At 35.9% G+C, this 16,521-nt stretch overlaps 2 protein-coding genes across 2 annotated transcripts; both read left to right on the top strand.

The window, feature by feature from the left end:
* The first annotated feature begins 9,319 nt into the window (after positions 1-9,319).
* Positions 9,320-13,008, top strand: LOC113271697 (probable metal-nicotianamine transporter YSL6). The gene is made up of 7 exons (XM_026521596.1): positions 9,320-9,856; positions 9,936-10,108; positions 10,251-10,348; positions 10,674-10,811; positions 11,014-11,203; positions 11,584-11,713; positions 11,895-13,008. The coding sequence occupies exons 1-7, from the start codon at positions 9,502-9,504 to the stop codon at positions 12,818-12,820; spliced, it is 2,010 nt and encodes a 669-aa protein (XP_026377381.1). The 5' UTR covers positions 9,320-9,501; the 3' UTR covers positions 12,821-13,008.
* A 730-nt stretch (positions 13,009-13,738) lies between these two features.
* LOC113271698 (11-beta-hydroxysteroid dehydrogenase 1B-like) lies at positions 13,739-15,302 on the top strand. Its single transcript, XM_026521597.1, has 6 exons — positions 13,739-13,944; positions 14,030-14,222; positions 14,336-14,421; positions 14,511-14,642; positions 14,740-14,904; positions 14,986-15,302. Exons 1-6 carry the CDS (start codon positions 13,750-13,752, stop codon positions 15,181-15,183), a joined length of 969 nt encoding a protein of 322 aa, XP_026377382.1. The 5' UTR covers positions 13,739-13,749; the 3' UTR covers positions 15,184-15,302.
* Positions 15,303-16,521: the final 1,219 nt, after the last annotated feature.

The raw sequence follows: 16,521 nt of genomic DNA on the forward strand, positions 1-16,521 counted from the left end.
AGCTTTCAAGCTAGCTTGTTCACTATAAATAAAGGGTTTGTGAATGCTACAATAATTTATCCCTTGGAAAATTGGTGTAAGCTTCATAGGTTGTTTTCCACGACTTCTGTTCTTCGTGAACAAGAGTGAGATAAAGGTCTTTGCCTTGGGGAGCGCAAATCCGAGTTGGTAATAATCTTCGTGATTGTTAAACAACTTGTAATCTAGGTTTTCAACCTCTTGTCTATTTTAAGGTTCTTCTCTTCTTATATAAGACCATTCAAGAGTTGTTGATCATAAACCCTAGGTTTTGATAGATTTCGGTTACCGACACTAGTTGGTCGAAATCGGAACTAGAAAGAAAACTTCAATTAAGGTATATGATAAATTCCTTATATATACGTTTTAACAAGATATATCTTGATTTATTCTAGTTGTTCTTGTTGTAGAAATTAGGTTTCTCTTCCAATTTTTGAGGAGTATAATAATCCCTAATCTACAAGTTTGTTTTGATATTACTTTTACCTAGTAATTGTTTTTCTCAAGAAAAAAAAACACAAGATTTCTAAAACCTTGATTCACATCTGAAGGGAAATCAAAACCGGTGTTTGTGGTTTCAAAACCCCAAAAAAATCTTCAATTAATTTGAGGAAACTCTTAGTTGGTGGGACGTCAGCTAAGGGAATCAAGTGCGTAGAATCCGGCATGGTTCAAGAGATGTATGGAGCGCGGTTGTACCTGAATCGGTGTGAGACTGGGTTCGTGCTCAACTACATTCCGGTCAGAAGTTAATTGGTAGTAGGCTAGTATCTATAGCGGCTTAATACAGAGCGGTATTCAAAGTGGACTAGGTCCCAGGGTTTTTCTGCACTTGCAGTTTTCCTCGTTAACAAAATTCTTTGTGTCTGTATTATTTCTTTTTCCGCATTATATTTTTTATCTTTATAATCGAAATATCACAGGTTGTGTGTTAATCAATTAAAGTAGATACATCCATCTTTGTTTGTTGGATATGACTTGATTGATACTTGGAAATTGATCTTTGGAATCACCAAGTAAACGCAAGTAATTCGATAATCAACTTAAGCAGTTTTTTAATTAAATTTGTAGTGAACCTACAAGACTTGTTCTTGGAATTCGTATCTTAAAATATAAATTACAAGATTCACTCTTGTTGGAATTCGGTTCACGTATATACAACTTTGTCTAAGGATCATTAAGTTGGTTTACTTACAATTGTATTAGGTTCTTTCTCATGGGTCCGAACGAAAAAGTTGGTGGTGTATTTTGGTACCCTCCGCGTTTTCAAAAAGGTTCCTAAGTTACAATACGAGTTTGAGTTCACAAATTGTTTGATAGTTTACAAACTTATTCATTCTTGTAATATATTACTTTACTTAAGCCTGACGGTTCCTGAACCACTTAACCATGGCTTTATGGAACTCCACCTGATGGATTATGTACACTTACCATTGCATGCATCTTCTTTGTAAATTCAAAGTAAACTTCTCACAAGCTTTCATGCGTATTCTATACTGAGTTTATCTTGATTTAATACAAAGAGATTCGTAAATATGTAAACTAGTTCACGGACCAGATTTGTTTAGAATTGTTCATCAATATAAATAGAAGATTCTATGCACACCAAAAACTCAATCCCGACACTTCTACGTCCTAATTACGTCCAGAGTTGTCCTCTAAAACCTAGGTTTCCTCTAGAGAAACTGTATTAGGTTACGACTTTGAGAGAATTTACTAAGGGATTCATGAAGCTCGGACATGCGATCTTTTACCTGATAGTTCTTGTTATCGGGAACTTCTTCTTATTGATCTTCTAAGTTTTCGAAACTTTACATCAGGAACTTGATAGATAGAAATACAAAGTACTCTTTGTCTTAGACTTTGTGGTTCCACAAGATAAATATCCAAATCACTTATGGTTTGATTTTTTTTTTTCAGATTGTTCTTGTGAGGTATGGATTAGGCATCTCTATAAATTTTGAAGAGAATAAGTTCAAGCTAATCTTGAGTTTGATTGATATCTTCTTTTCTTGGATATCCCTCAAAGCATATAGACTTTTATATCTTAATTGAACATATTTTTGGAGGAAATCAAATAAGCTTTTATTAGAGGCAGAATAGTCATAAAAGTCTTTATTTAAGTTGAAGCAACTCCTAGGATTGTAAAGGACGCCAACTAGGAGAATCGTGTTGCGTAGGGTCTTGCGATATCCAAGTGACTTAAAGGAGCACAAACTTGTATGGTCAATTTTCGTCCAAGTTTCAAAAAATTTGTGACAATGGAAATTTTCGGATAACAAACAAATTTTAGGTCACTTAGACAATTTAAAGGCTAACAACCATTTTTTTATTTGAGGTAATCGTGCATATGCACATTTTGGTGACAAAATATATTTTGGGTAATACAATAGATTTCAAGTCACATTGATTTGGAATCCTATTATTGGGGCTGCAAACTCTATGGGTTTTTGGGACTTTATTGTAAAAGTCTCTGGGTTCTAATATCCTAAATATGGATATGGGGACCTAATCAATAGTAAAGTCAAATATATCCTTTGATATTATTAACCTAAATCTAATTAAAAAATAACACAAAACAAATTTAAATTTAAATCCAACTCTTCTATTCTTCTTCTTCCTCTATTCTTCTTCTCCATCGCCCCCTTCTCCATTTTCTTTCTTTTTTCGATTCTTAAAATTTTTCATTGGCAAAGCTCTTTTGATAAAAGAGAATGAGGTAAAAAAAGTGATTAAAGGAAGGAAGAATAGTTTAGACTGAAAAAAGACTTTAGGTAACAGTTTTGCAGTAGAAAACAGTGATCTAATGCTGTCAAAACCGTGGCTAAAGGGCAGTTTCGGGTTTGGAATGTATACAAGGTTTAATTAGAGCAGGAAACTTGTATGACGGTTTGGAGAAGTGTTTTCCAAGTTTAGGATTTCCTAATTAAGGTGGAAGACTATTCTTAGAAGTTTTCTAAGACTTGGGGAGCAAGGATTTGTCTACTATATAAGATGGCTTATATTGTTAGTAGAAATCTATTCTCTTGTAGAATCCTCTCTTTTTTAGAGTGACTGGGTCTCAACCGTTGCGTCCTACAATGGTTGGTGATGGGGAAAAATCTATGTGAGAAGAGTGACTTGTAGTGAGAACGGGTATGGGAGAAATCTAAGATTTCTAGGGTTCATATGGGAAAAGCTATAATTCATGATGTTCTTCATGTTCTTGTCTAAAGTCGAAGCAACCATGGCAGTGGAAGTTTATGGAAGAAGAAGAACAAAGGAAGAGGTAAACTCTTCGTAATATTTCCTGTTGTTTCTAACGTTTAGCGCTAGTGGGTTACATAACTAGTTGATTATGTGATGTGTGTCGATGTAATAACTTGTTATGATGATGAAAGATTCTCGGGGTGGTTTTGGCTGTGGATGTAGCCTACAAAGGTAGGTGAACCACGTAATATTTTTGTCGTATGTGATTGTTTATTATCGTATTGATCATATATTCGTGCTAGTATTACCCGGTCATGCTAATCTAAAGATGTAAGTGGAGGATTAGAGCTAGTTATCTAAAGTAGGATGTTTCATGGAATTGACTCCTATGGAATCATGTCGGTTCGAGATTAACGTAACCTCGGTTTCCCGACATTCTTCTTCTTCCTCTCTTCTTCTTCTCTATCGCCCCCTTCTCCATTTTATTTTTTTCGATTCTTAAAAATTTTCATTGGCAAAGCTCTTTCTATAAAAGAGAATGAGGTAAAAAAAAGTGATTAAAGGCAGGAAGAACAATTGAAAAAAGGTAGAGATGCATTGAATTCATCCGAATAATCATCAAATGAAGATGTTGAACCCGAAGATAAAAAGTTGGTGAATATAGAAGTTGAGACATAAATTCGTACTCCATAAATGACTCTATAAGATATCAATCGAAAACCCGCCATTTATTTCTGCTTTTGATCAGTGAAAAGTGAGATTCGAGAAAATTAGGGTTTAAAATTGGGTTTCTGGAACTGTTAATGGCTTGGAGTTCTTGTTTTCCCAGCCGTAAATTATATTTATGGTTGCGAAATAAGAACTCTCATCCGTAATTGCTTACCTACTGCTAGGATTTTTCTAGCCGTATGTAGTTTTGTATTTAACAGAGATTAGGTTTATGGCTAAGTATGTAATACGTGAAATCCAAGCGGTAACACATATATCCTAATCGTAAACTGTAAATAACGTCTAGTAAGTTCGTTTTCCCACCCGTAAATGACCAAAAATTTCAGAATGAATATTTGCAGTTTTAGTAATGAGTATTAGTTATTTTATAATCAGCAACACTTTATACTAAGATTTCTAAAAATGAGTATAAGATCGTACTCTATTCTAGAATTTTATACCAAATTTCAAACACAAAATAAGTATAAAGTGATACTAATTTTCTGGTCGACTATACTATATACTCAATCTTAAAATGAATTCAACTATATACTCATTTTCATATAGATTATAGGCTTATTGTGGCTGGGAAATGTTAAATTCTTATCCGTAAATCAGGTACACGGTTGGGAAACTAGGAAATCCCAGTCGTAAATGTGTGTTTGCGGTAAGATATTCTACCCATATGTACTTCTGATTATCAGATAAAAAAAAAAAAACAACAGAGGTTGGGTTGCGACAAGGTTTCCCCAGCCGTAAGTTTTTCTGAAAATCACAAAAAAATAATAAAAACAAAAATTACGTAACAAATATTTAGACAAATGTACATCTCATGGGTATGGTTTCGGTGTCTTGGCTTTCACGACCCTCGGCGAATTTGGTGATGACATGGTAGTCTTTCTGAAGAGATTGAAGAACTGCTTGACCAACTATGATGTTAATAACAAAATCGGTGGTTCTCTCTTTCTAGGATAGGCTTAGCTATCCAGAAAGGGTTGATGCACAGATTGTCGCCCGACTCCCTCACGTTGATGTCTCTACTGACATGCTGTAAACTCTTTATATTTACCTATGCCCTTGGTGGATCGTTCATATAATAATAATAATAAAAAAAAACATTTTCGGCCAGGAGTTCTTTATTTCCCCGCGGTAAAGTGTTGATTTCGGCTGGGTCACAATATATCCCAACTGTAACCCCTAAAAAACCCCATAATTTTTATCGCGGGTTTGAATCAATTAAAATTATAACTGGGACATGTTTATAAGGTTCTCCAGACTATTTTCAGGATATGTTTTATCACTTTCTTCAAAAGTTTTCAAAAAATATAATCAAAATCACCGTTCTCCTTCTTACAAATCAAAAATAAAGAAAATAAAAGTTTTGATTTTTAAAGTTTTGATTTTTAAAGGTTTGATATAATGATTTGAATAATCTTTTCACTAATCTTAATTAGCTTAATTAATCATCCTAATTAGCACTAATTTTATTAAGGGTACATTAGTCATTATTGAAAATAATAGGATAAGGGGTGTTGCTAGTTGCTAGTTGATGACCCTATACAGCTCCAAAAAAAAAACCCATCCGTGTGCAGCCCCAATAATAGGATTATTGATTTGACATTTTAAGATTTCTTTTTTGTTCCTGTGTAATATATATAAGTAACCGCCTTAGAGAGCTTCTAACAATCTTGGTATTGGTCGACTGAAAGGAGGTCCTTTTACAGACACTATATGAGATTAAAATTTGTGTTGCTTTATTTCTCCTCAAAATTCGATTTCGTATTTCAAACTAAATCAAATTTTATCAAATTCGAATGAATCTAATCATATTTATTTGGGTTCAAGAATTATTCATACTCAATTCTTTATATAACTCCATAAAAATCGATCAGATATATCTATGACTTCATCAATTTCACTACAAATTTGTTTCAACTGCATTACAATTGCTTCAAATGATAACCAGATCCATCGATTGTATGACCCTTTTTTTTTAGTTTTTTAAAAGTTTGAACTCCATTATCCATTTCTATTCATTCAATTAGATACATTCCTAACATGAAAGGTATGCAAGATTAACACGTCCAACAGTAGTATCTCAGGCTTAAAAAATATTGGCAGTGACTAAATACAACCCACGGTAAAGCTAGATATAACCCAATGTTAAAATTCAAAAAATTATTATACTTAATTTATACATGTAACTGAAACCCAACTCTAACATTATCTTCATCCCACTCTTCTGCGTTTTTTAAAAGTTAGGGTTTCGCTTTCATCGATCCTGTGATTTCATATACATGGTACATATATAATAAAACAGGGAATCAATTGATCAATCACGTAATTAGTTACCTAATGATTGATCACTCACGTAACATCAAATGCCTTATATCCATTGTAAAGGCAAACAAACCTCGGGGTAATGAACCAATGTTGCTATGATTGATATGATAATTAACTAAAGTTTTTACTTTGAAAAAGACTATTGGAAATGATTTTTGTTAAAGGGAGAGCAAAAACAGATCCGAAGAGAGCAAAAATCATATTTGACTTATTAACTAGGACCAAGTCCAAATATTCTTACGAGTCGGACTAGATTAACCTTATCAGAACACACAATGTCTTTGCATACTTAAGTTTTTTTTTTGACCTAATTGAGACCAAATTAATTTCATGCTCGTCACAGCCTCCCTTGGTAGCTGACCGCTGCTACTGGCTATCACCATTTTTGTTGTCGAATGACTCAGTAATACTATCAATGATACTAAATATAGAACCTATTGCACGGACTCACTCTAGTTATTAGTTTTATTTGAGATTCATAAAAATAGATTATGAGTGGTACAAGAACCCTATTTCTACAAACCAGTCTCCTCCCTAATTATATTTGAATGGAAGGTTTAAATGGAAGGTTTTGGAAGAACCCTTCGGATCAATACCTGAATCTATCAAAGAAGTTCTGTAATGAGGTAAATCGAAAGATAGCGTATATATCATCAACAAACACATCACAATCTCTTGATTAGTTCATACACACCTTGAAAAAATAGTAATTTTAAACCTGAAATGTAGGAATATGAATGATAGATTAAGATTTAAGATACATTAGTACTATTCGATATTAATCATGTTAGTTTTGTCTTAAGTTTCGACCTGATCCAGAACTTTTTTGATTAAATGAAAATGTTTTTTTAGAATCAATTCCTACAGAGATTTGATTTGAATTCAGAAGTTGCTAGAAAACTAAGATTTTTCTCCACCACCAAGGGCGGCAGTGGTAGTAGCATGATCACGGTGGCGGTGATAAAAGGATTAGTTACAAAAATAATAATTTTAATTCAAAAGTGTGCAAAGCATCTGTGTGTTACTAAGGTTAATATAGTCTAACTCATAAAAGTATTTGGAATCGGTCCTAGTTACCGAGTCGAATACGATCTTTGCTCTCCTCCAATCTGTTTTTGGTTACCCTTTAGCAAACCAGACGTTTTCACTTTTCGGAAGATTATTGCATATTCAGCCTAGGGTGCGTTCGGCTATCGTTATTCGTAGAAAACTATCGATTGATGCTCTGTTTTTTTAACAGAAAGTACACAGTGAAGGAGGGTTTTGGTCACCCAAGTAAGATAAGTTTAAAAAATATTTAGAATTTTAATATTGGGTTGCATTTAACTATAATGTGAATTGTATTTAGTCGTCCCCAAAATATTTAGCTTTCTTTAATTTTAGGCAAAACAACGTTGATCTATTTAATACAAATAAATTTGTTTGGTGTGTATCAACACTCAAAAACCACATTTCATTAGCACCATTTATATTTACCTAATATCTGGAGCATGTTTGGATATATCTTGAAAAGTTATTTTCCGACTTTTAAAAACCAAAATACCAAAAACTAGTTTAATTAATTTGCCGATATAATTTTTTTGGAATCTTTTTTCGCTCCTAACTTATAAAAGTTGTAGAATCACTTCTACTTCACGTATCCAAAGAATCAATTAGCTTCATAATTCCTAGTTACCCAGCAATTTACACAAAGGTAAAAGATTTGTTCAAACACTCAGAGCTACTCCAATGGAATGTATGTGAAGATAAATGTCTAAGTCCATCAAGGATAGACATTCATTTTCCCTAAAATTCTTCTCAAACCCCAACTTCTTAAATCAATGTGAAGATGACATGGATTAACTTTTGTTAGACATTGTTGAGGTGAGTGTTAAGTTTTAGACATTCATCTTGACAATGTCAAGCCATCCTAGTAAGCTTTTCCTCAACTAAAATTAATTTCAATATATTAAATAACCAGTTTTAGCTCTAATAAAATCTAAAAATTACCACAAATAAAATCTACATTTAATCCACAAAAAATCACAAACAACACCATTGGAGATGAATTGTTTTTCCCCCCTAAATTTAAGGGAAAATTGGAAAGAAAATATTTTGTTTGAGTTGCCACACAGAAAACACATACAACCATCATGGGAGAAGCTCTCGAGCGGGTTGGTTTCCTCACGTCCTTACCTAATCTTTCCCACTCCTGGGCCTAGTTAGTAAGTTCGCGAATGATTCGCGAATCATTCGCGAATTTTTCCGTATCACGAATTTTATCGTCTTATTCGCGTACGTTTGCAACTCCGAACCCAAGTCGCGTATTATGTGGCATTCCCGGATTATTCGCGAATCGTTCACGAATTTTACGTATCCCGAATGATACGTCCGCTTAATTCGCCATAAATTCTTGGCTTTTACTTTTCAAAGACCCCATTTTTTGGGCTTTACTGTCTCCCGAGCATACACGACCGAATATTAGACGTGTTGTAATTTTTATGAAACAAAAATGACTGAAGAGATTTGAAGGTGAGGGAGATCTCAAACTCACTAACCAAGCATTTAAACCACTATACGACGTCCTCTTGGATAACTAATGTTGTATATATATTATTAATATCATCATATTAAGTTTATTTTTTCTTTAAACAACTCACACATATGCATAAAAATTGGTCTATGACCTTATAAATACAAATTATTTGTTATATATAGATACCGAATTTTCAGAGCCGAACTCACATTTATAAATCGAATTATACACGTACGTATGCCGTTCCGAATTACTAACGAATCACGTCCCGTTGATCGAATTTTGGACCGAATCTGGATTTTACAAAACCGTATAATACTCGTACGTTTGCCGTTCCATACGTTTACCGAATCCCGAATTGCTAACTAGGCTCCTGGGTTGTCAGGTTGGACCACCTCCTCAATAAACTAAACAACTAAATTTTCAAATTGACTTTCCAAATCAATCTTCCAATATTCACCCGATCCAACGGCTAAAATCAATGGCATACTAGAGTCTATCCACATCGAGATCTCCTTATATTTTCTTCAGAGGGTATTTGCTTGCAACAACTTTTCTCTTCTACTCAATTATCCATCCCTATTCATGGTGATCCTCACTTCCTGAATCAACAAGCGAACCCGAAAAAGATCTCAAATTTATCAAACCCCGCACTTCAAAACACCAATATAATCACAACCCAGACCTTGATTTTCTTTTTCAATCTTGTGAATTTTATTGGGGAAATCATGGGGACTGAAAACTCATCAGGATTGGAGATAACAGAACCATTATTAGTTGAGAAAGACTTGAAAATCCCAGCTTTTAGTGAAATTCCTCACTGGAGAGATCAAATTACAATCAGGGGATTATTAGTTAGTGCTTTATTAGGAACTTTGTTTTGTATTATAACTCATAAACTTAATCTCACTGTGGGTATTATACCTTCTCTCAATGTTGCTGCTGGTTTACTTGGTTTCTTCTTTGTTAAGTCTTGGACTACTTTCTTATCTAAATTAGGATTTCAAGTTAAACCCTTTACTCGTCAAGAGAATACTGTGATTCAGACTTGTGTTGTTGCTTGCTATGGACTTGCTTTTAGTGGTAAGTTATTATCCAATTTGATTCCTTTTGTTTGTAAGCATGTTCTTAGGATTAAGCTAATTAGTTTGATGTTGTGTAGGTGGATTTGGATCGTATCTGATTGCAATGGATGAGAAAACATATAAACTCATTGGTCCTGATTACCCTGGTAACCGAGCTGAAGATATTAAGAATCCATCTTTGGGTTGGATGATTGGTTTCATGTTTGTTGTCAGTTTCCTTGGATTGTTCAGTTTAGTTCCTCTTCGCAAGGTATTTCTCGGGTTTACTTTGAAGTTGTTGATTGTGTTGTTTTTTTATTTGTGACTAGTCCATGATGATCTATGTTCTTGTGTTGGATTGTGTAAATGGTGAAATTGTTTTGTTTATGTTGTCTTCTATGTGATGTAAACAGGTAATGGTCATTGATTACAAGCTAACATACCCGAGTGGGACAGCCACAGCAATGTTGATTAACAGCTTTCATACAAACACAGGGGCTGAGCTTGCTGTGTAAGTGCAAAAGCTTGCTTCTAATTTCCTACAGCTTTTCTATCTTTCTTTATGTCTCAAACTGTTATCATGCTAGAAATTCAAAGCTGGGTTTGCTTTGTTGTCCACTATCTAATATACTGATCAAAGATCAGTTCCACCTACTTCAGTAGTTGCATAAGGTGAAACTGCACATTAACCAACACAAGTAAGTCATCAATCTCATAGTCTGTCCAAAACAATCTAACTATAAGTGCTTCGTGCTGGTCATGTCACGTGGTTTAGAATATCTGCACAGTATATAGTATGTTTCTTGCCTCTGATCCTCTTTGTTCATTTTTTTCAGCAAGCAAGTGCAATGTCTTGGGAAATATCTTGGCATAAGCTTCTTTTGGAGCTTCTTTAAGTGGTTTTTCAGTGGTGTTGGTGATTCTTGTGGCTTTGATAATTTTCCTACACTTGGACTGTTATTGTACAAAAACACGTATGGTCTCAAATCCTGTATTCAGTTATTTTGCCAAATGTGAAGTATGTCAGATTCACACGTTCTGTGGCTTGTATATAAATGTTTATCTATTCCCTCTATGGTCCGAAATGGTGTTATCTTGTGGTTTCATATTTTTAGAACATTGGGTGTTGATCAAACTTCTCATTTGATTTATGTTTTCCCCTTGTTCCTTATGCAGATTTTACTTTGACTTCAGTCCGACTTATGTTGGATGTGGTCTTATTTGCCCCCATATAGTCAACTGCTCAGTTCTCCTTGGGGCGATAATATCATGGGGGTTTCTTTGGCCCTTCATTAACACTCATGCTGGCGATTGGTACCCTGCCGATCTTGGGAGCAATGACTTTAAAGGTCTCTACGGATATAAGGTATGGTGATTTTGTTTTCTGTATAATTTATTTATTGCAACATTGGTTGACATCAGTTATTCATTAAGAATAATAAAAAACAGAGTTAGGACAAATTTGTTAAAATACCTATGACTCTCAGTGTATATTCTCAATCTTATATAGACTATTTGCTGATACAGTCTATATCTTTCTCCTAGTCAGGTCTCACTTCCACAGTTCGTTTTTTTGTTTGATTACCAAGTGCAACTAGTAATAGTTTTTCAACCAGTTAGCCAATGCGGAGTCATTCTCAGCTGAGGTCAATTAGTCAGATATCTATCTTTTATGCAGTTAGTAGAGTGGCAAAGCTTTATGTGCTTTTTATACTGCGCTCTATAATGAATTCTTCACTTGTGCAGGTTTTCATAGCTATATCCTTAATTCTCGGAGATGGTCTCTATAATCTAGTCAAGATAATAGCAGTAACTATAAAAGAAATTTACAACAGCAGCAGCAAACAAAGCCTTCCAGTTGTCAACGAGGTTCAAGGTGCGCAAAAATTTCTACAAAAAGCACTGTGTAAATATCTTGGAACAATTGAACAGATATAAAGTTGTTAGTTTTATTGTTGTTAAGTTGCTCTTTTTGGGCTATTCTTTCTTCTCCGTGGCTTGTCTCTAATCTTGTAGCTATTTTGGTGGATTAATCAGCTTTGTACTTGCAATTTCAGATCATGAAAGCTCCAAGTTACTAGTGGAACAAAGAGAAAAGGACGCGATTTTCCTGAAAGACAGGATACCTTCTTGGTTGGCAGGTTCTGGATATGTTGGGCTTGCTGCAATATCTACAGCAGCAATACCCATGATTTTTCCACCTCTTAAGTGGTATCTGGTTCTCGCTTCATACATCGTTGCCCCTGCCCTTGCCTTCTGCAATTCATATGGTACTGGGCTCACTGACTGGAGTCTAGCCTCAACTTACGGGAAAATTGGGCTTTTCTTCTTTGCTTCAGTTGTAGGAACCAATGGTGGAGTTATAGCAGGATTAGCTGCTTGTGGTGTTATGATGTCCATTGTCGCAACTGCTGCTGATTTAATGCAAGACTTCAAGACAGGTTACCTCACGTACTCGTCAGCGAAATCAATGTTTGCAAGTCAGATTGTTGGGACAGCAATGGGCTGCGTAATAGCACCACTAACTTTCTGGTTATTCTGGACTGCTTTTGACATTGGTGATCCAAACGGTCCTTACAAAGCACCATATGCTGTTATCTTCAGGGAGATGGCAATTCTTGGAATAGAAGGTTTCTCTGAGCTTCCCAAGCATTGTTTGGCAGTCTGTTATGGGTTCTTCATAGCAGCAATTGTGATAAACATTCTAAGAGACGTAACTCCAGAGAAGATCTCGCAGTTCATCCCGATACCCATGGCAATGGCAATACCATTCTATATCGGAGCTTACTTTGCAATCGACATGTTTGTCGGTACAGTAATATTGTTTGTGTGGGAACGTGTGAACCGTAAGAGTTCTGAAGATTTCGCAGGAGCTGTTGCTTCGGGTCTTATCTGTGGTGACGGAATTTGGACAGTGCCGTCAGCTATACTCTCTATTTTGAAGGTCAATCCTCCCATCTGTATGAGTTTTGGACCTACCTAAGTAGCGTCATCTTCTGTAATTACTTTCATTTCATGAATCCTGTAAATATTTCATCTCTTATCACTGGAACTGGTTGAATTCTAAAGGTGAAATCTTCTGTAATTACTTTCATGTTATTGTATTAATTCCTTCATTTTAATGAAACGCTCTGGTCCAAAAAAATCAACAGACCGTTGAATTATTTGAAAGAGAGATATTCAGACTCTACAGTTGGTGATTATTGTTTATTCATATCTCCTGCCTTTTACAACTAAGTTCATCCAAAGTACATGAAAATGGATGAACGGTTGGTTTCTCATTAATTCAAGAAGTAAAATCTGTGGCTACTAGTATCTGCAGACTGTCGTACTCAACAGAACTTTCAATTGTAGTTGAAATTGGTTAAACAACTTTTATTACTCCTGCATGTATGAACAACTTGAATGAAATTGTTGCTTCAGTGAGGCTTGTGCCCCATTAGCAAACTAGGTAGCTAGCTTAGGTGAAAACTATAAATATTTCGGATTAGTGGGGCATGTATCCCACCCGCAAGTTGCAGCAGCCATCTTTGCTATATGCTGCAACCTGTTTGGTTTTACAGCAGACTGACTAGCTTAGTTCATGTGATTTGGCTCATGGTCAGTTTGTCAAACATGGCTCATATTTACTACTGTATTACTCTGTGGAAAAGTTGAAAATTGGGATTTTAATTATAAGGTCTCAATCCTAGCTATAATAAGTATTGGAAACATCCGAAATTGTTATATATATGGGCACTAAATGTGCTTGATAAAAGCAAGCCATTCTCTAAAAACACTCCATTTTTGGTAGTAGAGACCCACTGGTTTCAGGTTATATCTCTATACAGCTTCCAACCCACTTCTTATCATTTTTTTAGCTGAAATCTTTTCCTACACTGTAATCAGGCTCTAGGTTTTTGTTTGCTTGGGATGACAATGGATGTGCTCATTCACAAGTTTATGAACATTGTTTTCCCTGCTATACTATTCATCCTTCTTTGTATCACCTTCCCTCCCTATCTCTTGGTCAAGTTTCTGTACTGTAACCTAGTTAGACCTTTCATCCGGGAAGATATGACCGGGAAGGTCGTTCTAATTACCGGTGCCTCATCTGGTATAGGCGAGGTAAGTTGCTTTACTTGATACATTTCTTTTCAGATCTATGTTATGTATCACTTGTTTACTTGGTTTTCTGCATTACATTTTCTAGCAACTTGTCTATGAATATGCAAGAAGGGGAGCTTGTTTAGTCCTTGTTGCAAGGAGAAAGAAATTACTCGAAGAAGTCAAGGAGAAGGCGCGTGAACTTGGATCTCCAGATGTTTTGGTCGTCTGTGCAGACATTACTAAAGTCGAAGACTATAAACATTTCATCGATCAAGCAGTGAATCACTTCGGACGATGTAACTATACTACTACATATATACACTTGATTTTAGCTAGTTCCCATGAGTTTTTGACCGAGTACTTTGTTCTTTGCTTCGAAGATATAACAAGTAAACTTAATGCATTGCAGTGGATCATCTTGTGAATAATGCTGGAATCATTAGCCTATGTCCATTCGAAGGAGTCTCTAGTATCAGTAATGTTGCACCAGTGATGGTAATAGTGCTAAACATCATTTCATGCGTGACTATGCATAACATAATCTTGATCCGTAACACATTGTAGAATGGTTTCATAATTTGCAGGATGTTAACTTCTGGGGTGCAGTTTATGCTACATATGCTGCAATTCCTCATCTCAGAAAGAGCAAAGGCAGGATTGTCGTCATTGCATCACCCATCGTATGGGTGATGGGACCAAGACTTAGTTTCTACGCTGTACGATATCATATCCGATCAACTCATCAGTAATTAGCTAGTTAAATGAATCTCTTAGTAATTTTTTATATATTCGTATGTGTTAAAACATTTGCAGGCCAGTAAAGCTGCCGTGACAATCTTCTTTGAATCCCTCAGAGCTGAACTGGATCCTGATGTCTCCGTATCGATAGCGTTTCCCGGCGTGATAAAAACGGAGATGACCAAAGGCAACCATTTGGGCAAGGAAGGTGTAATGGAAGTTGATGAAGAAAGCATGAGTGTACACCAAACATCATTAATTACTACTAATACATTCAGAATTTTTGATATGTTGTTTTATTTGTGGGTTTAATTCCTACAGCTTTTCATTGGAAACTTCCCGGTGATTAGCGCGGAATTATGCGCAAAGTCGATCGTTAAGGGAGTGTGCAGAGGAGATAGAACCATAGCAGAGCCATACTGCTTTAAGATTGCACATTACTGGAACGTTCTTTGCCCGGAGATCGCACATTGGTTTTTCTGGTGGCTAAATTCTATCAAGCCGTATAAGCGCACATAATTGTCTTGCCAAGAATATCACAACAGCCAAACAAAGTTGGTTGGGATTTTAGCTTGTCATGATATTATCCTTTGATGAACATATATTCTTTGGTTGTTATCAGCATTTATTAGTTTGGTTGTAATAGTCTTTCGACACCAACCACGGTTGGTGGTTTAAACATGGCTCGTGAATCCACTACAATCTTCAATGTCTTTGATATGGTTTCCGCAACTAGATTTAATGAATAAATGAAGACAAAAATTGTGTACAGTGACAAGAAGCATTGAAGATGATTTAAAATTAAAACCACTTAAAAAGATATGATGCTCTAACCAAAACTAGGAGATTATCAAGCTTGTCATAATATAATTATCTGCATGGTGCATGTAAATATTAAAAACGATACTGAGTTAGCTTGGTGTTGGGACTTGGAACTCAAGAGGACTCTCGCATAATGGGAAAAAATTACATACCTAAAGCTTGATCTTTTCCGATTCAAAGATAGATACTACTGGTATTTACCCAAACTCAAATGTCATAATAACAACCATGCCCAGCAAAAAAAAAAACATAATCAGTTCAACGAACTTCAAATCCAAAAACCACAATCATCCTTACATCAACATTCAAACGGAAAGACATAGTAATTGTTCAAAGACAACCCAAAATAAAAAAAAATATCTAAACCACTTCCTTGCATTATATGTTGTCGCTTGCTTGGTAAGACATTACGATTGGTGCCAGGATATGGGCAGCAAGTGTAAGAATACTGCCAAACCCGAAGGTCCTGACACATATGGTGTTCAAGGCGGAGATGAGTCGACCAAGCGCGCTCGTTTGAATGGTGGTGGTTCTTCCACCTCTTTGGAGAAGCGGACGGTTGTTCCCGACAGTCAAGTTGTTCCTACCGTCTCAAAAAATCCCGAGGATGCGTGGATTTGTTCCCGTTAGTAGTGAGTGTTGCTGAGGCTAGTGTGGATCCTACCACTCATATGCTAGTCCACAGTTTCTAGGTGCCAACTGGTTTCGCCGCTACTTATACGGATATTGTGGAGCGTGGTGGTAGTCATATGGCAAGGGAGGATCTTTTGGATGTTCGCACTTTATGCTACAAGACTAAAAATCTCCTGGAAGCCGCCGACCATCTTACGCGAGTAGGCGATGATCCTGTTAAGGCGGGAACAATGCGTGGCTGGGAGACCACCGTTCGGTCAGCGACCAATGTCAAGTTCCCGATAGCGTGGTTGGAGGAACTGTTGGTGAAGGTGAAGAGTCGCATAGACCCTCGTGTTCGAATCACAAGTCAGATTTCTAAATTAGAGGAGGTATTGGAGAAGCGTTCCCAGACGACTGCCA

Source organism: Papaver somniferum, chromosome 4, assembly GCF_003573695.1.
Source record: "Papaver somniferum cultivar HN1 chromosome 4, ASM357369v1, whole genome shotgun sequence".
Lineage (NCBI taxonomy): Eukaryota > Viridiplantae > Streptophyta > Magnoliopsida > Ranunculales > Papaveraceae > Papaver > Papaver somniferum.

What these genes read in the sequence shown, in the direction of transcription:
- LOC113271697 (XM_026521596.1), top strand. Translation starts at nt 9,502, where the DNA reads ATGGGGACTGAAAACTCATCAGGATTGGAGATAACAGAACCATTATTA. An exon ending in GTTTAGTTCCTCTTCGCAAG is followed by an intron (nt 10,109 to 10,250) that starts GTATTTCTCGGG and finishes TGATGTAAACAG; the next exon opens with GTAATGGTCATTGATTACAA. An exon ending in ACAGGGGCTGAGCTTGCTGT is followed by an intron (nt 10,349 to 10,673) that starts GTAAGTGCAAAA and finishes CATTTTTTTCAG; the next exon opens with CAAGCAAGTGCAATGTCTTG.
- LOC113271698 (XM_026521597.1), top strand. Translation starts at nt 13,750, where the DNA reads ATGACAATGGATGTGCTCATTCACAAGTTTATGAACATTGTTTTCCCT. An exon ending in GTAATGTTGCACCAGTGATG is followed by an intron (nt 14,422 to 14,510) that starts GTAATAGTGCTA and finishes CATAATTTGCAG; the next exon opens with GATGTTAACTTCTGGGGTGC. An exon ending in TTGATGAAGAAAGCATGAGT is followed by an intron (nt 14,905 to 14,985) that starts GTACACCAAACA and finishes TAATTCCTACAG; the next exon opens with CTTTTCATTGGAAACTTCCC.